The sequence below is a fragment of the Delphinus delphis genome, chromosome 3 (assembly GCF_949987515.2).
Source record: "Delphinus delphis chromosome 3, mDelDel1.2, whole genome shotgun sequence".
Classification (NCBI taxonomy): Eukaryota; Metazoa; Chordata; class Mammalia; order Artiodactyla; family Delphinidae; genus Delphinus; species Delphinus delphis.
Window position 1 is genome coordinate 14,889,055 of NC_082685.1, and position 19,822 is coordinate 14,908,876.

A 19,822-nucleotide genomic window follows, 5' to 3' on the forward strand; every position below is an offset into this window, starting at 1 on the left:
CTGGAGACAGGGCAGGGGGACCAACAACATGAACATACGTTTGCTTCCTCCACCTCCAAACCTGCTGACGACATCAATGTTGTGACATCACCCAGGAGGGGCCTGACCCCTGCCCCCCATCCCTGGGCCCCATCCCACCCACTCACTCCTGCAGGATCTTGCTGTCTGTGGTCTGGGGGTAGCCGAAGTCCATGAGCTCATCCAGCAGCTCGTAGATGATGACGAAGTTGTCGCGGATACTCTCCTCTTCCAGCTCCTTGAAATATTCCGAAAATACCTGTGGTGTTGCGTGGGGGGCAGATCGTTGAGAGGAAGGATGAGGACGGGATGAACGCTTGCACAAGTTCATTTGCCCTTCGTGCCCTGAGGCCCCTGCTAACAGCCCTTTTGTCCACGAGCTGCATTTGCCCGTTTCCCAGAGTGCTATGGACGAGGCCTTGGGCTCAGGGAATGTGGGCAGGAGGACAGCAGTGGCCGCCTATGAGGCAGGAACCAGGCTGGGGGAGTACAGGCGTCAGGCCTGGTCAGAAGCCCCACCCCAGCGGGCCCACTCTCCTCCCCTCCCTGACAGACACTCCCAGGCCTGGGGCCCCTTCCCATCTTCTCTTTAATCCTGACTGTAACTATCACCCTTTGCCTCTGAGCCAGGAGTGACTCAGGTGAGGGACAAGAACCACTGTGGAGGGGACAAGTGGCTCTTCCAGCCTCCTCTGGCCTCCCTGAACTCCAGTCTGTACAGCTGTGCCTGCAGACGAATCTGCCCCATTTCAACAGAAAATTAAGAGGATCAAAGCAGGGATGCCAAAGGAGACAAAGGGAAGAGGAGCTTGGTCGAAGCTCTTTCATGAGCACAAACACTGAAGCAGAAAGGCAATGCCACACACTTCAGGGAGGAGAACCTTCCTCCTTCCCGCTTCCCCGTCTCCACACCCCAGGACTGCAACCGCTGGGCCTCTCCTCTGAAATCACAGGCAGCGCAGCCCGGCCTGCAACAGCTCTGGAATGCAGGCCTACTCCTCAGCCTGCACCCAGGGCCTCCCCGGGGGACATGCTGCTCTCCTGCCCCCATGTCCTCACTGCCCACACCAGCCTGTTCCCCAGCGTCTGGCGTAGATGGCTCCTGATCGGGCTGCACAGGGCATCATCTGAGGGATGAAAGCTTTCCTGGGCCCACCCCAGGCCTCCTGGGCCCATCGCCCGCTTTCTTCAACCCCACAGCCCCCACTTTGGCCGCGCCCCTCCATCTGTCTCCTGGAAATCGGCCTGGCCTCCCAGCTGCCTTCAAGTGCTTTTTCTACTCAGCAGCCAGAGATGATCTTACCTCGAACCAGGTCTTGTCAGTCTCCTGCTTAGTGCCCTCCACCATCTCTCGCGAGACTTGGAATGAAATCTGAACTCCTCGCTAGGCCCTGTACATCCCGCCCCTGCCCACCCCGCCCATCCCTATGGTCTAGCCCTGTCACCTTGCTGATAGCAGCCCCACACTCTGTCCCGAGCACACTGGCCCACCTGATGTTCCCTGACTGCACCACGTGCACTCCCCCGCCAGGGCCTTTGCATGTGCTGCTCTCTGCCTCCCCAGCTGTCAGCTGGGCCTGCTGTGTGTCACCTCTCTCCAAGGTAGGGCCTCAGGCCTCTGTGTTTAGGCCCCGCCCCCACAAGATTCCGAACAGAACTTGGCTCCGCCCTCCTCCTGCTTTTCCCACCTTCCTAATCTCTGACTCATCTGGTTACCCTCCACCCTTCCGCAGCCAGCTAGGGGGCATACCTGTCCCTCTTGGAGTCATGGCGCACCTGGCCTGAGCCCCACCTCCCGTTCGCTTTCCTCTCTTCACCAGGCAGAGGGGCAACTAAAGCCACAGAATCCCACTCACGGATCACGTGGAGCTCCCCCATCTCACTTCTGGGGTTCCAGCTCCAAACTCCCTAGGGATGCTGCAGCCCTCGGGAGGCTGGTATGGGGAGGCACACTGCAGTGCCAGGGTGACGGATTCCCCTGTGGCTCAACTCACCTGCACCACCTTGTAGAGGAAGGAGAACACCAGTGACACGCACGCGTTCTTCTTAGAGGTGGCGACCACTGCATGGCGGCTGCAGTCAAGGAGCGGTCAGAGGCCTGGGCTGCCACCCCACAGACCCCAGTTCACTGCATGTTTTGGAGCCACCCCAAGCCATGACTCGGCCCTCAGCGGGTTTCCGACCTCCTGGTCTGAGCTGGGCCTGGGACACAGCAGTTACAGCCAGAGGAGGTCCCGGCTCCCAGGGAGCGCTCAGCTGACAGAGGGGCAGCAGGGGGCACAGGGAACCCACCCCAGCTGCTGGGTAGCGGGGGCTGCCCTGAGGAGGTGATGCCTGAGCTGAGGGCTGAAGCCCAGGGTGTGGTAGAGGGCACTTCAGGTGGGACGAGCAGCCTGGGGCAGGAGGAGGTAGTGTGGGTCATCCAGGAGCGGAAAGCAGGAGCACAGTCGGCCCTTCTCCAAAGCCCATCGCTTACGTGACCCTCCTGAGGTCCAGGGCTCCCCAGGCAGGCTCCGGCGGAAGCAGCCGGGGCCAATTCTAGCTCAAGCCTTTCTTTGAGCCTTTGCCCCTGAAGAAAACCTTTTGAATGAAGCCTCCATTTTCTCACTAGTATGATGGGGGCCTGAGAGTGGATTTACTGAGGTGATGTATGTAAAGTGTCTGGCACACTTCCTCTGATGGGCAGGGGGGGGCGGGGGGGACGGCGGTGGGGGTCGGGGTATGTCCTCACCTCTTGGGGTCAGTGTATACTGGGCACTTCCTGTTCCTCTTTCCTTAAAGGGCCTCAAGCCACGCAGGGAGGCCAGTTCCTGTGCACTGCGCCCTGGCCATTCACAAGCCTGTGCCACTCCAGTGCCAAGCTGTGAGCTCTGGGAGGGAGAAAGGGACTGCCTCTACCTCACTTCCTGCCTCAGCTGGCCCAGCGCAGGGCCCCAGGACATGGAGCTGGGCCAGTCAAAGGAGTGCTGGCTTCCCACCTCTAGTCCGGGCAACATGCCATCCAGGTGCTCTCTAAGGAGGGGCAGAGGGCACCTCTGACCCTCATGGCTGGGCCTTGCTGGAAACTGCCACCTGACAATGGAACTCAGGCTGGAACTCAGGCAGGATGTGCTGGGCACTGGCACCCAGAGGGGCAAGCCCTCGATGTCTCCTCCCTGGCTGCCCATGCGTGAGACACTGGGGCCCAACTGGAAACCGGTCTGACGGCTCCTGCTGCGCTGACACAACTGCCCCTCCCTCCTCTCCATACCCGGGCAACCACTGCCCAGACCCAGGGCAGCTTCCAAGATAGCCAACTCTTGGCTCACAGGCCACCTACCATACTCTACAGAGCTGCCCCTGAGGCCTTCCAGAGAGGTGTGAAGAAACAGAGGCACGATGAAGGGAGCCAGACCTCAGGGCACTGGGTGAAGGTCCCAGGCCAACACCTCCCGCCCTGTAACATGTACACAAATCACTAGGGATGGCCTTGCTACAATGCAGATTCTGACCCAGCAAGGCTGCATGGCATCTGGGATTCTGCATTTCCAAAAGGCTCCCAGGGGATGCTCGGGCCCGTGGACCACACCTGCACTAGCGAGGTCCTGTGTGTCTCCATGAACACGGGAAAGGGGAGAGAACCCACGTCTGCTGGGTGTGATGCATCTGCACCAGCTCAACGGACCCTAACAGTCCTGCTCGCACCGGACTGTGGGAAGGTGAGGACTTGCCTCCAGTCACATAGCTACTGGAGCTTGGGTCTGAACAGGGCTGTGTGCGGCAAAGCCATGCCCTTCTTGCAGCAGTGCGGATACCAGAATGTGCCTGACCAAAGCCATGGGGGGCTGGTCAGACCTCACGGATGGAAACTGGCTCAGCCAGGTCTCCACATGAGCCTGAGCACGGGGGGCTCTGAGATCTGGGCAGGGTTGGGAGGAATCTCTCCCCTCCTCTGTATCCCACCACCCTTCATGATCCAGGCCACCGCCCTGCCCACCTCCGCCTCCCCACCCCGCCCTATGGCCACTTCTGATCCCTGAAGTCTGGCATCCACTCAGCAGCCAGAGACTTTCAGAAAATGCAAACGTGCCCGTGTCACCCCTCTGCCTGAAACCTTCCGAAGACTTCCCAACACACTTAAGGTGATTTCCTATGAGGCCTTGCAGTGCACACCCTGCTGACCACTTGGGCCCTGCTCCTACCATGCAACCCCCTCCAGGGCTCGTCACCCCCCACTACAGCTTCGGAATGAGACTTCGCCTGGGCTAGTGCTCCTCGTGCCGGCCAACTCCCGTGGCTGGCAGACACCTGGCCTTCCTGCAGGTCTCCTCCAGGATGTCACTTCCTCAGGGAACCCTTCCTGGCTCCCTGGACCTCTGTCACACTGGTCATCCTTGGGCAGCAGGGAGCTCCAGAAAGACAGGGCTGTGCCTCATGCACCCCACTGGCCTGAGCCAGCCCTGGGTCAGCCGGGTCAGGGGCCGGCAGCCCTCAGTTGCACGTGTGTGTGAATGCACACACATGTCCACACGGGGCCCCCTGGGAGCCCCCTAGCCAAGGGATACGATACAGGTTGTTGTGCTTGATCCACATGAAGCGGACTCCCCCATGGGCCAGGATAGGTGACAGCATCCCCTCCTCCTCTTTCTCCATCAGGATGGGCATGAAGTGCTCCACCTCCGACATGTCCACGTCACCGCGGTAGTTCCGGCAGATGAGCACCTGGGTGGAGGTGGAAGACGGGGAAGACACTTTCACCTTGAGTTCCACCAGCTGGATGGCTGGGGTGGCGGGTGAGACGCACCAGCTTCCTTCCCTCCAGGGACCCCAAACACACCTGTCCATCAAAGGGCCATCTGATCTCCATCCCCCAGGGGATTCCTCAAGGAAAGCATTTCGCCAAGTGAACTTCCACAGGGGCCAGTGGGAATCTTCCCAGAGGGAGCGTGGAGGGGGGCTATGGGGCAAGAGTCCAGGACCGCGTCACTCGGGAGATGCCAGGTTAAACAATGTCCCATAGGCTCTCATTGCAGATCTTCTCAGAGCCTTTCTGTGCTAATGAGCCCTGCTCTTCTGTCTGTGTCAGGAGAGGGACACTGCTAAGTGTTCACATCTACCAGAACCTGCCTGTGGCCTGAAGAGAAGCTCTTCTCCTCATCTCTCTCTCACGGCCTGTGGGTTTGGATGTGAAGCATCACTGCCGATAGGAAAGGAAAATGGGACAACCACTGTGGTAAAGTTTGACAGGTTCTCAGAAACTTCTAATCCAGCTTATAACCCAGCCATTACTCTCTTAGGTATTCACCCAAGAGAAAGGAACCATACGTCCACATGAAGATGCATGCATGGATGTTCACAGCAGCTTATTTTAAATAGACTCAGGCTGGCGAGAATGCCAACGTCTTCAACAGGTGAATGGAGACATAAACTGTCCAGCCACACCATGGAACACTCCTCAGCTATGAAAAGGAATGACTACTGACACTGGCAACAGCATGAGAGAATCTCAGGATCACTGAGCCGAGTGAAAGAAACCAGACAATGAAGAACATATCTACGTGATTCCACTGAAATAAATAAATCCTGGGAAATGGTAACAGAAAACACATCAGTGGCTGCCTGGGGACAGGCTGGATACAGACGGGTGTGAGGAAGCTTTAGGGGGTGATAGAATATGTGTTTATGGTTTCCTGGGTATACACAATGACTGAACTCATCAAACTATATGCTTTAAATAAACACAGTCTGTTACATGGAAGTTACACCTCCCTGAAGGAATGAAAAAGGAGGTGTGAAGCTATGCCATTCTGAGCAAGGCCCCATTTGGAGATGCCGCCTAGAGCTGCTGCCACTCTTGTGTGTCCATGAGGACAGCTGGCAGTATAACTCAGTCATATGCTGAGAATGACACCACAGAGCTGACCAGCCTGGGAGCCGCCTGCCTCAGAACCTGTAGTTTCATAAGATACATTGTCTTACTGTTACAAGCCAGAGAGAGAGAGACAGAGAGACAGAGAGAGAGAGAGAGAGAGAGCGCGCGCGCAGGCGAGTGAGCAGGCGAGAGAGAACCTTCCTTTTCTAGTTTCTCCTTTGTGGCCTATGGGCAAGGGACCCTGTGCCCTCACTGCTGTTCAGAAGGCCTCTTAGAGACTCAGCACCCAGTGGGTGAGCTTATGGGTACCTGGACCAGGCCCTGGCACAGGGATTCCCACATACCCTCTCATATATTCTTTGCCAGGAGTATATATTGCCTCATATACTCCCCCCACCATGAAGCAGGACTGATATTTTTAAAGAGATGGACAGTGATGTCCAGAGAGGTGGCACCACCTGCCTGAGGTCACACAGCGAACAAAGGTGAGCCAGGATTCTAACCCCACTTCTCACTCCCTTCAGGGCCACTTCTGCTTGATAAATATTGCTTTCCTGGGCTTCCCAAGCCCACCTTCTACCCCATGTATCCAATTTTGGGGGATGCCACAGGCATGGAGTCCCCGGGCCCCCAGTGTGTTCAAAGGAAAGAGCAGGGAGCAATTTATTTTGCTCACCTTCATCACCAAGGCTGCAGAGAGGTCCACTCATTCATACCGTCTACCATACATCATGCTGGGCCTGGAGACACAGGGGTGACCAAGACAAACAGGGTCCCTGCACTGAGACAGCTGGTCAGGGGGAAATGAGAGACTCTGCAAGGGTATGACCTTCAAACTGAGGCCTGAGGGGACAGGCAGGATAGAAGCAGAGGGACCAGTGTGGCTAAAGCCATGGGGTTAAGGGTGCAGCCCATGTGGGCACACCTAGGAGCACTGGTTAGGTAGAGTAGGGGCAGCCTCGGAGCTCAGGCTGCAGGTCAGGACAAAGGCAGGAGACAGGACAGATTGGAGGGAGGCAGGCAACGAGGGGACAATCCTCAACCCTTGGTGCTGATCCTGACCCCACAATTCCTTCCTCGCAGACAGTGAGACAGGCGTTCTTAAACAGAATCAGATCAGATTGCTTCTTGTTTAAACTGCTGCTACCCCAGCCTCCCCTCATACAGAACAAACTGCAAGTCCATCCCCATGGCATGTCTTCACAGCCCCTCCAATGCCTCTCCATCCATGCTCCCCAGACTCACCCCATTCCAGCCATCCTGGTCAGCACCCTAGCTCTCTCTAAGCAATCTACATTTGCTCCTGCCTCAGGGACTTTGCACCTGCAGTTCCCTCTGCCCAGAATGCCCTGGCCTAGATCTTCTCGGTTCTTAGACCTGAGCTCAGATGGCACCTCCTCCAAGAAGTCTTCCCTGCTCACCCTGGCTAAGATCATATCCTGCCCCTTTCCACTCCCAAGCCCACTTCACCTTCACTGCCCACATCACCACTGCATTATATATTCATATCCTCATTTATCATCTGTCGCTTCTACCAGAGTCTAACACTCCCTGAGAACAGTGACCACTTTCGTCTCGTTTCGGCTGTGTCCCAGCACCCACAACAGAGCCTGGCCCATAGTAGCTGCTCAGTGAAGTCTGTGCAGTGAACATGGCAGTGAGGAAAAGGAGGCCAGGATAATGCCCATGTCTCCAATGTGGGCAGCTGCATGGATAGTGGTGTCAATCACTGAGATGGGGAGAGAGAGCAGGGCTGGCAGGCGGCAGGGAGCTCATCTGGGGAAATGCCAAGTTTGCGGTGGCCGTGAGACCTCCAAGGTGTCCTGGAGGCCTGTGGATCTCCAGATAAGTGCTCTGGACTTTGGAACAAATTTGAGAGTCATTGGCACAGTGACATAAATCAAAGTCTGCCTCAAGGAGAGCAACAGTACGGGAGGCACGCCAGGCCCAAGCACGAGGAGCCGACGTCCAAGGGGAGGGCAGAAGATGAGGGGCAGCAGTCAGTGAGAGAAACGGGGAAAACAGAGAGCACAGCAACCTCGAGGCCAACAGAAGCCTGCTGAGGAGGAGCATAGTAGTGGTGTCAGAAGCTGCAAAGAAGCAAGAAAGATAAGGGCAGAGAAATATCCATGGAGGGCTTTCTATCAGCTGAATGTGGCCCCGCTGGTTTCCTTGGTGATCAGAGGCTCTGGCTGGCAGGCAGATATGCGGTTGTGAATTTCCTGACTTTATTTTTTATTAAATGAAGTCTGCGCAGAAGGCAAACTTTCAAAACATGAGGTCCATGGGGAGTGGAATAATAAATGGTGTGATGGTCACTGAGGATGGGAGGCAAACCCACAGCTGCCTCAGGAGCTTCCTGAAAGGCACGTATAATCATACTTCTTCCAGGCTATTGTCTCCTATGGTGGCTGTTCCTTCTTGGGATCAAAGTGGTTCCCTCTGTCCTGCTCTCCCATCTGGACATCCTCAACACCCACGGCCCTCTTGGTATCATCCTCCAGGCTCCAGCATTACCCAGGACTTTTGGCTTGCCAGCGCCAGCGGGCCCACTGTGACACCTCCTCGTTCACCTGACTGCCACCTGGTCACCTTCCCAGCTCTGGCATCTCCCTCCTCCAGGAAGCCTTCGTAAACACTTCTCCTCCCGCCAGCCCAAACTGAGGCTGGGTAACTGCATTACCTGGGGCCTTGTCCTTGTGGCTAATGGGATCTGACCATTTGGATCCATGTGTCTGCTTGGATCTGTCAGCTTCCATGCACCTCCCCTACCGGAGCTCAAGGTCCGTGGGGACTAACATGGCCTGTGGACCATGGGTGGTGCTGAGCCTGCCTGGTGTGTCTGCTCACCGAGTTCACACACTCGCCCTAGGTCATGCAGCTGAGCAGCAGAGACAGGTTTTGAGCTCAGCCCTAACTCCTCAGTCACAGAGCGATGGTCCGCACTGGAATTGGTGCCTACTAGGTGCTCATGAAATGTTTGCTGAAGAAATGAGTGATCTGAGTAGGCAGCCTGTAGGACCTCTGGTGACACAGTGGCCAGGGAGGAAACAAGAACACGTGCTACAAAGACTTGGGGAACACTGCACCCTCCCAGCCCCTGGTGTGCCCTGTGTCTTTCTTTGCCTCCAAGAAGGTTGAAGAAGGGAGCCTAGTACTGGGTCTCACTAGCTGTTGACTTTGGGTGGCATCCAAGGCAGGCAACCCACTTAAGGGACTCTGGGAAAGTGCTGGGGGTGGGGAATGGAGCAGCAAGGGACAGTCACTTCACCTCTTCACTCCCTGCTGCTTCTGAGCTAAGTCCTGCCCACTTCACCTAGGCTCGACACCGGTGTTTCTTTCACTCACTGATGTGGGGCTTGTTTAATATTGTTGGTTCTGCCCTATTCTTGTTACTCCCCAATGCAAGAGGTCTCTTGGCTTCTAGCTGGGATGGACTTGGGGGAAGGCAGCAGGTCACTTCTGAAAAGTTTTGAGATCCCTCCTTTATGAAGCTTTCCCAAAAACCCCTGGGAAAGGCACCCAAGGCCTAGTTATGTCCAATTCCTCCTTCATGTCTCAGCCGGGTTTGTCACTCCCCCTGGGCAGCCCTTCCTGACCCCCAGCAGAGGCTGACTCTCCCTATTATATCATCACTGCTCCACCACTGCAATTTATATTTATTTGTGCTTTTTGAGATCAGTGTCCCTCTACCACCAGATTTTGAGCTCCAGAAGGACAGGGACTGATTTCTGATTTTGCTCCCCAAAGGCAGCCCAAAGCTTAGCACCCTGCCTGGCACTTAGTAGGTGCTCCTCAAATATCAGCTGAATGAACAATTGATTCTGGGTTCAACTCCTAGACCTGCCACTTCTCTGTGACCGGTGTGACCTTGGGCAGATTGCATCGCCTCTCTGTGCCTCAGTTTCTCCCTCTGTTAAATGGCACTCCCACCACCCACTTCACCTGACCCTTGTAACTCAATGTCACAGTGAACGTTAAGAAATCCCTACAGGGACTGGCACAGAAAAATCGCTGAATAAACATAAGCTGCTGCGCTCCCAGAGGGCGGGACTGGCCCGAGGGCACACTGTCCCCGCAACGCCTCACCACCTCTGGTCAAGGGTCGTGCAGCCCCTCGGCGCCAGGCCTGGCTTCCAAGCGGGCTGCGGCCAGCGCTCCCCGGCCCCCACGGAGGCCTGGGCCGCCAGCCCACAGGGGTGGGGGATGAGGGTCTTGCAGCCGGTTACCTGGCAACGGCGGCAGCCCACTGCGTTATCTAGCAACGAGGCAGGGCTAACGCGGACCTAAGACCTCTTCCTGGATACTTAGCAACAGGGTGGAGGCCTCAGGTTCTGCCAAACGGCTTCCTTGCCTAAGACCAGGATGGCTCCCATTGGCCGGTTAACTAGCAACAGGGTGGGTCCCCATGGGGCGAGGCCCCCGCCAGTTGCCTGGCAACGCGGAAGGTGGGGCGCCCTCGGTACCTTGCCCTTCAGGTCCAGCACGTAGACGGCACTGGCGGACATGGTGGCTGCGGAAAGCCTCGGCACTGGCCGAGGGCGGCGGCGACAGCGGGGACTGCCAGGCGGTGAGCCAGGCCGGGTGCGCCCCGCGACAGTTCGTTTCCACTTCCGGTCCGGGGAACCTCGCGCGGACCGTTATGTCCGGCCGGGAACGAGCTGCCAAGAATGCGCCGGCGCAGGGCGCAGGGCGCGCAGGCGCAGTAAGTCCAATGCGCCCTAACTTCCCGTTCCTCCCTCAAGCATCCCGGAAGTAAGCCGAGAGGGGCGGGGCGGGGCGGGGCGGGGCCGCCGGGCCGACTGAGGCAGGGCACTCTAGCTGCCTGACTGGGCGAAGCCCCTGCAGCTGAAAACCCCACTTTGTGGGCCAAGTTAGGTAAGAGATCCTTGTGGTTGAACCCACCTGGGGCCCAGCCGTATGGAACTCATAGCCTGGTGGGGAAGTCGAAAACAAATATACAGTCACCAACTGTGATACCCTTTATAGGGAGGGGTAAGGTGGTGGTTACTTGGAAAGAAGTTAAACTCTCTGGCAATTGAGCCGTAGCAACAGTCAGTTCCTGTCACCTGTCAGTGTCAACGTTTGTCAGTGGACAAGTGTTTCAGTTTATTGCCTGAAATGATCTCCTGAAAGCCACACCCCACTGAACCTAGGCAAAAAGCAGGTGATTTATTTCTGTAGTTAGTGGTCACTGTGGGTAATGCAAACTGTGACCCTAATTAATCTAATTGAATTATATCTCATTTGCTTTTATGAATACTCGGCCTTTGGAGAAATGCCTGCATTCTGTCCCAATGAACCATCACAGTGCCCTGGGCCCAGTCCTGCAGTATCAGAACCATTTACCCAGGCTGCTTGCCTCTCTCTTCTTTTATCTTCTCTACTACCTCCACTTGGGGTTTTCAAAGACAGTTTTTGCAACTCTGTGGTTATACATCCTCTACTTGGGGTAGAGATGTAAATGCAAGAAAATCCAGAGAAGAAAACTGGAATCTTTAAAGGTCATCAAGTGAATCCTGGGCTGGAAGAATTCTTCCACAAAGCAGCCAACTGAGGCTTTTTGACATCAACTCTCTCTCAAGAAATCCTACCGTGCCTAGCCTCATACCTTGCCCAATTTACTGCAGTGTTTTAGAAAAACATGTCTTTTTTCTAACTACAAAACTGTACATCTCACTGAAGAAAAACTGAGGAAATGCCAAAAAGCATAAGGCAAAAAGAAAAGCCACCCAGGAGAGGCAACCCTTTCCATTATGGAGGATTTCTTTTCAGGCTTGCTGTGGGCATTTTAAATGTTTAATACAGTATCGGGGGGCTAGGAGGACAAAAGTCTTTTGAGGAAACAAAGACTTCCAAGTGCCAACAGTACTGTCACAGTAAACACTGTTTACACATAAGTTACTTGTAACCTCCTTTTCTCCATATGCGAAGGAATTTGAATCATATCTGAATTTCATTCTTGGCAGTTAATGTGTAAGTCAGATTTGACCTCTGTGACGTCTCAGAAAAGACCATACTGATTGTGCTAGACCAGAGTTTTTCAAACTTTGCTGCATGCTGGGGTCACCTGGGGAGCTCTGAAAAATCTCATGACGGAACCCCACCCCAGGTAGCATCAGTAGTTCTTAATGCTCCCCAGGAGAGCCTAACTTACAGATTTTGAGAACCACTGTGGTAGACTGTAAGTGATGGCCCTCAATAAACCACATCTTGTGATGTTCGTGCCCTGTGTAATTCCCTCCCAGAGTGGGTCTGGCAATGACTTGTGTTGGCGATGGAACAGGTTATGTAAAGGGAGATTCTGGAGGATGGTCTGGCCCCAGGCAAGTCAATGTAACTTACACACGAACTAAACTACACCTCCTGGAGCAGAACCATCCAGCTGAATGAGCATGGTCAATACACAGAATTGTGAGAGAGAAATTCCACTGTTTTCAGTCACTCAGTTTTGGAGCGATCTGATGGGCAGGGAGAATTGGAGTAGCTGTCTTCCCCACTACTGAAGCAGGCTTTTCACAGCGCCACCGCATCATGCTCACAGACCCCAACTGCTGACTCATGGATGGCAAAGGCCTGAAAGTGCCTTTCTACCAGTCAGTGGGGGAATCCACTGCAAGGAGCCATGCTAACCAGAGAGTATGTCACCTCCTTTAGGTGGGTTGCAAACCCCAGGTGGAAACACATGTCATCTAATTTTCTCCAAATTGAGGGAGAATAGTTGTTTTGTGGTACGCACATTCTTTGTGTGTGATAATCCTAAAGGCAGTGTTTCTAGTGGTAGTCAAACAGCCTGTAATTATGATACTCAGACTCACAGTTAATAACTTTTTTTTGTTTTATTCTGCATTTCACATATGACAGTCCCAAACCCAACACATGGTTTTGTTTTCTGCCTTTCTTATTCTCTCCGCACCTATGTCAACACATTTTTTCCCAACAGCATATGCAATCTGATCCTTATCTGGTGGGTATACAGAGGCCTTCAAAGATCCTGGCTCTCCAGCACGGGAACCTGAGTCCTTCCTTTTGACTACACTCACGTCTGTCTGTGCTGGGGGTCTGCCTCGGTCCCATCACCCTCGAGATGTCCTTAGGCCAGTAACGCCAAACATGTTATGTGCCAACTCTGAACAAATACGGGGGGCTGCTTGGAGCCCAGGGTTGAAGGTAAGATGGCAGGCTGTGCCTGGGTTCCATCACAAAGAATGCTGTGCCTGACTGGCAATGCCTGCCACGGCAACACCCACTAGACATGTCTGGAATGGGGATATATTGGGAGAAGAGGCTACATGCTGGCCACAGGTTTAGAAAGGGACAAGGTGTACGTTCCATCCTTGCCTTAGGTGGTTGTTCTGTTTCCCAGGCTGTGCTGTCTCACTGGCCAGAAGGCTGAGGGGGCAGACTGAAGACCATAGCTGCAAGTGGCTTCCCCAACCCCTGGATGGGAGAGCATAAGCCCCAATCTAGAGGGAGCTTGAAGGGCAGCCTGTGCAGGGCCCTACAGGGGTGTACATGCTGCAGGCCATGCTGGCATTAGCTCCTTGTCCTCTGGAGTCGGTTTCATCCAGGCAAAGCCAGCTGGCTGGCTGTCAAAGAGTCAGATACAACTCGGGGGTAAAACCACTTTTCCATGGCACTTACACAGAAATAACCTTAATCTCTGGATACGCTTTCCAAACTAAAAATGTTTCTCTTCTATGTGCTACTGAGAAATCAAAATAGAGTAAAAGGACGGTCTTATTTTAATCAAGTTCCAGAATGAGGACATACAGCTTTGAAAAGCACTGTCTCAGCAGATGATGCAAGGATGTGTGTAAAAGAATGTTTCTAGAAAATACCAAAGGCGCCAAATATAACCCCAACTTTGCCTTCTGCTTCTCCTTGATGCCACTCCATACCCCAGGAGGGGAGGCTACTTTGTCCAGCTGACTTTGGGAATGTCATAGTGCTCCGTGAGTGTGTCCAGGTGTCTGTTGAAGTCCTGGAAAAGCCGAGGAGAAAGCCCATGTCAGCACAGACCCAAGCAGGGCACTAGGGATATGCAGCACTGCCCACTCCCACTTCTCCACATCCTGTCTCTCCTCAGTGAGCCCCTTCCTCTCAAAGCCACCCTGCCAGGCATTATAGATGCCTGAACCCTGGCCTTGCCCTTATATGACCCTGGGGAGGTTGGGTAAAGCACCCCCCCCCCCACCCCCACCAACACTCCAATGGCTCCTCTACCAGGCTCCTAGCCTCTGGGCCCAGCCTGGTCCCTACATGGCTCAGTCTCCCCCACCAGCACATGACTTACCTCTACTCTCTGCTTGTGGGTTTTGGATGCTTTCTTCAGGATCCTTTCCATTTGCTGAAGAGAGGAGAGAAATGGAGGTGAGTCACATGCCTGATGCAGCCCAGGCCAGCACACGATGGAAGAGGAGAGCCCCCAGCCAGCCTGGCTCTCACACTTAGAATGGCTGGAGGTCTCAGGGTGAACACCTCGCCCCTCCCTCAACTCCACTCAGGTGGGTCCAGCAGGGATGCCTGACCATAACACACCCCGGTGGGAACTCACATCAGCTGCCCTTTGGTCTGAGTGGTGGGAAACGTCCTAGCACTGACTTAAGGAGAGAGACTCCACTGGGAGCTGTACATGTGCTTCCTGCATCCTTGGGCAACTGACTGCATTCCCAGTTTGCAGAAAAAGAAAGCCTCAGAAGGGGTCTGAGGAAGGATAATAAATGAGGAAGGTAAAGAGCCTGACACAGAGTAGGTGCTTGAGTGACAGGACACAGAGCCAAGAGGGTTACAAGACCCAGATGGCCTTGACAAGTATGATGCTGGAACATGCACCCTGTACCACCATGACCTACCCTCATGCTTAACACCAATTATACCTGGTATGAGGTGAGAGCATGGGATGCAGAGCCACGCAGACCTGGGGCCGCACCTGGCTCCACACTTACTAGCTGGGTGACTGTGGCCGACTCACTTTGGTGCCCACCCCCGCCATGAACCGAGCTGCCTGGTACTGGTGCCCTGGTGCAGTCCTCTGTCGCACTGACTCTGGGTTGGTCCTGTGACACGGTTTACTTAACAGAATGCAGTGCCAGTGCTGGGCTGAAGCTGTAAGGAGACCTAGCAGGTTTTGCCTTGTGTTCTTGGAAGCTAGCCACCATTCGGGAAGTCTGATGACCTTGCTGCAAAGAAAGGACCTGGAGAATGAGATGACATGTGGGGAGGGAGGCCATAGAGGAGCAATGAGGCACCAGACACGTGATGGTGAAGCCATCTTGGATTTCCAGCCCAGATGGGCCTCCAGCCCCAGCTGCCATCTGACTGCACCAGGTTCCAAGGGAGGCCAGCAGAAGAACCAGCCAGCTAAGCCCAGGCAACCCACAAAAGCATGAGATATACTGTAGACTGCCCCTCCCTTTCCCTCCTCTTTCCTTTGCTGCCTCTTCATCTCCCTCTATGTCCAGTCAGCTCCCACCTGGCTGACACTCCCTCTCCCTCTGAAGTATCTGCCTTGTCCATCCCTGCCCCTTCCTGCTGCTGTGAGCCCACGTGAGGCCCGTGTCTCCTCACGAGAGGCCACACTGACTTGAGCAGCTGTCACCAATGCCAGGCACTTTGGGGGGCTCTGCCCTCCCTCTTCTCACTCCACGCACCAAGTTCAGAGGGCGTCATGGGTGCTGTTGTAAACCCCACTTCACAGACAAGAGAGAATGAGGACCAGAGTGCACAGTGGGTGATGGGGCTGGAAATGCCAAGCTCTGATCCTTTCCACCAGGCTGGAGCCTTCCTTCCAGCTGTCCAGCCTATAAAGCCCACTGCGCTCAATCCAACACTCTTCCACAAGGGAATCTGCATTTCCCAACTGCACCTCGCTTTGTCCACACCTGCTCCCTTCTCTCTCATCCATCTCATGTACCTCCCTCTCTTCCCCTCTCTTTCTCTCTCTCTCTTCCTGCCCCCCTCTCTCCCTCCGCTGGGTCAAACCAAACCCTCAGGAGGATTTCTGGTATTCATTGCCAACAACGAAAACTTCACCTTGACCTTCTACCCTCCAGCTAGAGGCCCATTTCTCCATTCCCTTTGACAGCAAATCTCCCAAGATTAATTTCTAATCCTTGTCTCCATCTCTGCCTTTCCCTGCCCCCACTTGGATCCACTCTAATCAGCCTTTCCTCCTTCTCATACCAAATACCAGCTAAGGGCTCTGAGTGCTCACCCGCCTAGACCTCCTGCCAGCATATAACACAATTGATCACGTCTTCCTTCTTGAAACACTTTCTCCACTTGGCTCCTAAGGACACACTCTCTCCTGGTATCCCTCCGTCCTGTGCTCCTTTGCAATTTCTTTTCTGCCACCCTCTGATCACCAGGGGTCAGATCCTAGACCTCCTCTGTCACTATCCTTCCTCAAAGGATCTCATGCAGTCCCCAGAGCAATTCCCCAATGTTGATCTGGGCCCAGACCTTTCCTCTAAACTGCAGATTCAGGTATCGAACTGTCCATGAGAATTCTCCACTTGGGTTTCTAACAGGCACCTCAAATTTAACTTTTAAAACGAAGATCTTGATTCCCCCCACTTTAGAAACCTGCTTTACTTACAGTCCTTCCTGTTTCAGTAAAACAGCACCTTCATTCACCCAGCTTCTCCCACCAAAAATCTTGGTCATCCTTGATTCCTTTTTCCCAGCCCACACCCAGCCCATCAGCTAATCTGGCTGTTCTTCCTTCAAAACCTATCCCAAACCCGATACATTCCATCACCTCCACTATTGCTGCCCTACTCTGAGGGGCCATTATTAGTCACTCTGATGGTTGCATGAGCCTCTCCCCCTCTCCACCCCAACTCCAGCAGTAAAATCCCAGCCCTGCCTCTGACTATAATCTTAAGGAACGGGCTTGAGCGCATTCACTTGTTAAATCCTCTCCACCTATAAGGTTGGGACTTGAGTCCCACTTTACAGATGAAGAAATTAAGGTGTGGGAGGTGAGCCAACTTGTCCAGAGTTACACCACCAACAGTGGTAGAGACAGAATGGGACGCAGGTCTGTCGTGTCAAAGCCAGTAAGTCTCTCTCTCTCTCTCTCTCTCCTTTTTCTCTCCTATGACTCAATTAGGCCTGGGAGTAACGAGTTAACTTTTTCCTGACGTTACTGGACCAAATCACCAAGACCACCATTAGCGTTTCTCAGCCTGGGCACTACTGATATGTTGGGCCAGATCAATCTTTGCTCTGGGGGACACTGTCTCAAGCCCTTCAGGATGTTGAGCAGCATCCCTGCCCACCCCCGCCCCACCCAAGCTGTAACAAACAAAAATGTCTCTAAACATTGCCAAATGTCTTCTTGGGGGTGGAGGTGGGGGACAAAATGGCCCCCAGTTGAGAACCACTGACCTAGACTGATTATTCCCCCCAAACGTAATGGGCTGAACGTATCTATCCTACGCTGACCTCTCCTACCCTTCGCCACCCAAATTTATTAAGTATTTTATATTAAGAGAAATCATTTTTCAGAGCCTGAACATACAACGTATTTGAAGCCGCCAAAGTCGTCATGGGAACACTTCGTGGTGACCTACAGCGGTAAGTAAGCCCATTTAATGTCAACAGCTAATATCCATTGAGCACTGACTTTATGCCAGACTGAGCGCCATTTGCCCGCGTTACCTCATCCAAAGTTCCATCCCTCTTAGGAGAAAGCATGATCCTGACCCCTACATGTGTGGAAACTGAGGCATCAAGAGGTGAGTCACTGACCAGTGTTACGGGTCAAACGAGCGACAGCGCTGGAATCCAAAGCCGGGTCTCTAGCTCTCCCCTCTGCAGTCCAATCCGGCCAGAATACCTTCTTGTCCTCGGAGCTCCCCCACCGTGGACTCTTACTCTCTTACTCACGCAGCATCTTCTCCCCGGAATTAAGGTCCTCACTGACCGCTTGCCCTCCCCGGAGCGTTCTGGGGTAGACCCCGGTTACGGGTCTCCGGGTCCTGCCTCTGAATCCACCCCAGGAGACCCAGGCCATCGATGCGGGACATCCCTAGGCTTCCCACCCGCCTTACCCGCTTCTCCTGCATCTTCTCGAAGGCCGCCTGGGCCGGTGTCCGCTTGTCCAGGCCGCGCCGCTTCTCCTCCTCGTTCTTTTTGCTTGTTCCCATCGCTTCCAGCAGTTTCGCCTTGTCTTTGTCCTTCTTTTTCTTCTTCCTGGGAGGGGAGACGGGGTAACGGCGGGTCAGAGGGCTACGCTCCGGGGTCTCAGGAAGATGCTCAAAGGGACAGCCTCTCGGGACTCACCGCTTAGTCACTCCGAGCTCTGCCACGCCTTTCAGCTTCAGGGGCGCCTTCTGGACCTGCTCGTAGGCCTCCATGGCGCTCGGCTAACGTCCGGAACGTAAAAAGGCCACACTTCCCGATTTTCACCCGAACGCCCGCCTTCCTTCCTTTTGATTGGCCGATCTAGGCTGTGCGCATGCGTAGTTGCACCTGGACGTGGGCCACACTTCCGGGTTCAGGGCGGGACTTAGAGAGTCAAGCGCGTCCCCACCTTCTGCATCCTGTTTCCTGCCACACTTCCGGCTTTGGCGCCCACTTCCAATTTCCCCCGCCTTGGGCACCTAGATCTGGGAAGCCTTTTTGACAAAGCACCGGTTTCCTAAAACCCAACGTTTTATTGAGTGTTTTGCGCGTTATTTGAATGTTCTGTTCTCCTTTATTGCCATATTTTGAGGATTCAATAGATAACCTAATTTTGTAAGCCTAATAAGTACTCCTTAGTTTTTCAGCTTTTGGTAAATGACGGTAGTATGTGAAATATATGTTCGTGGTATTTAAAATAAAAATCGATTTCATTGAGGTACAATTTATAAAGAGTAAAATGCACCCATTTAAATTGTAGCCTTCCACGAGTGTAGTCACATTTATACACCTATGTAATCACCTTCAGAATCAAGATAAAGAACATTCCTTCACCCCCAAATTCCTTTGTTCCTCTTTACAGTTAATTCTTCCATCCCTTTCCCCAGGTAACTCCAAATTTGTTTTTTCTCACTATAGGTCATAATGGTCTTTTTTTAAAGTTTCATATAGATGGAATCATAAACCATGTATTCTCTTGAGTTAGAGTACTTGCACTGGGCATAGTGTGTTTGAGATTCTGCCTGTTGTTGGGTATAACAGTACTGCATTTTTATTGGTAAGTGTTATTCCGTTGTAACTGAGTAGGACCCTTCCTGGAACACACCCTCCCCCACCCACTCACCCACCATGTCTTCTGCCTGCCTCTCGTTTGTAGAAGAGCTTTAGCCTCCTAGGCTGTCCCCAAGTTCCAAAGTGTAAATTTAATCAGAGAAGTGAAACCATGGAGAAAGAAAGGAAGACAAAGTAATAATAGTTCAGCCATTAAATAAAGTCAAGGGGACTTGCCTCGTGGTCCAGTGGCTAAGACTCTGCGCCCCCAATGCAGGGAACCTGGATTCGATCCGTGGTTGGGGAACTAGATCCTGCATGCATGCCGCAACTAAGACTCCGCATGCCGCTACTAAGACCCAGCATAGCCAAAATAAATACTTAAAAAACAAAATCAAAGTCAAGGACATTCAGTTCCTCCTCAAGGGCTACAGATAATATTCTGAGCCATACCCTTTGAGGGTTTCCCCACCAGGTAGAAGAAGTTAACTGTATGCTGACCACAAGCACATAGATCCCAGACCTGTTGGAACCAGAAGATTGACGATGTTGACTCCCAAATGCCTCCTGACCAACCAATCAGAAGAAGGTCCATGAGCTGATCACATACCCCACAATCTCCCTTCCTCACACTGTCATTAAAAATGTTTCCCTGAAAGCCTTTAGGGAGTTCAGGCCTTTTAAGCACTAGCCACCTGGACTCCTTGCTTGGCACCCTGCAATAAACACTACACTTTCCTTCACCACAGTCCAGTGTCAGTAAGTTGGCTT

General features: G+C 53.5%; 2 protein-coding genes across 3 annotated transcripts in view; both read right to left on the reverse strand.

Moving 5' to 3' along the window:
- AP1M1 (adaptor related protein complex 1 subunit mu 1) overlaps positions 1-10,505 on the reverse strand; it is a 29,883-nt gene extending 19,378 nt beyond the window's left edge. The window contains exons 1-4 of one of the 2 annotated variants that reach the window (XM_060008124.1): positions 10,336-10,505; positions 4,563-4,719; positions 2,013-2,080; positions 147-277 (exon numbers count right to left, since the gene is read on the reverse strand). In XM_060008124.1, the coding sequence (XP_059864107.1) occupies positions 147-277; positions 2,013-2,080; positions 4,563-4,719; positions 10,336-10,377 (398 nt within the window). In that variant the 5' untranslated portion in view covers positions 10,378-10,505. The remainder of the gene's footprint in view (positions 1-146; positions 278-2,012; positions 2,081-4,562; positions 4,720-10,335) is intronic. The other variant, XM_060008125.1, reaches the window with a different exon arrangement.
- Positions 10,506-12,689: 2,184 nt separating this feature from the next.
- On the reverse strand, positions 12,690-18,297 carry FAM32A (family with sequence similarity 32 member A). Its single transcript, XM_060008126.1, has 4 exons — positions 18,161-18,297; positions 17,929-18,070; positions 14,166-14,219; positions 12,690-13,853 (listed from the first exon to the last, which is right to left on the reverse strand). Exons 1-4 carry the CDS (start codon positions 18,232-18,234, stop codon positions 13,785-13,787), a joined length of 339 nt encoding a protein of 112 aa, XP_059864109.1. The 5' UTR covers positions 18,235-18,297; the 3' UTR covers positions 12,690-13,784.
- Positions 18,298-19,822: the final 1,525 nt, after the last annotated feature.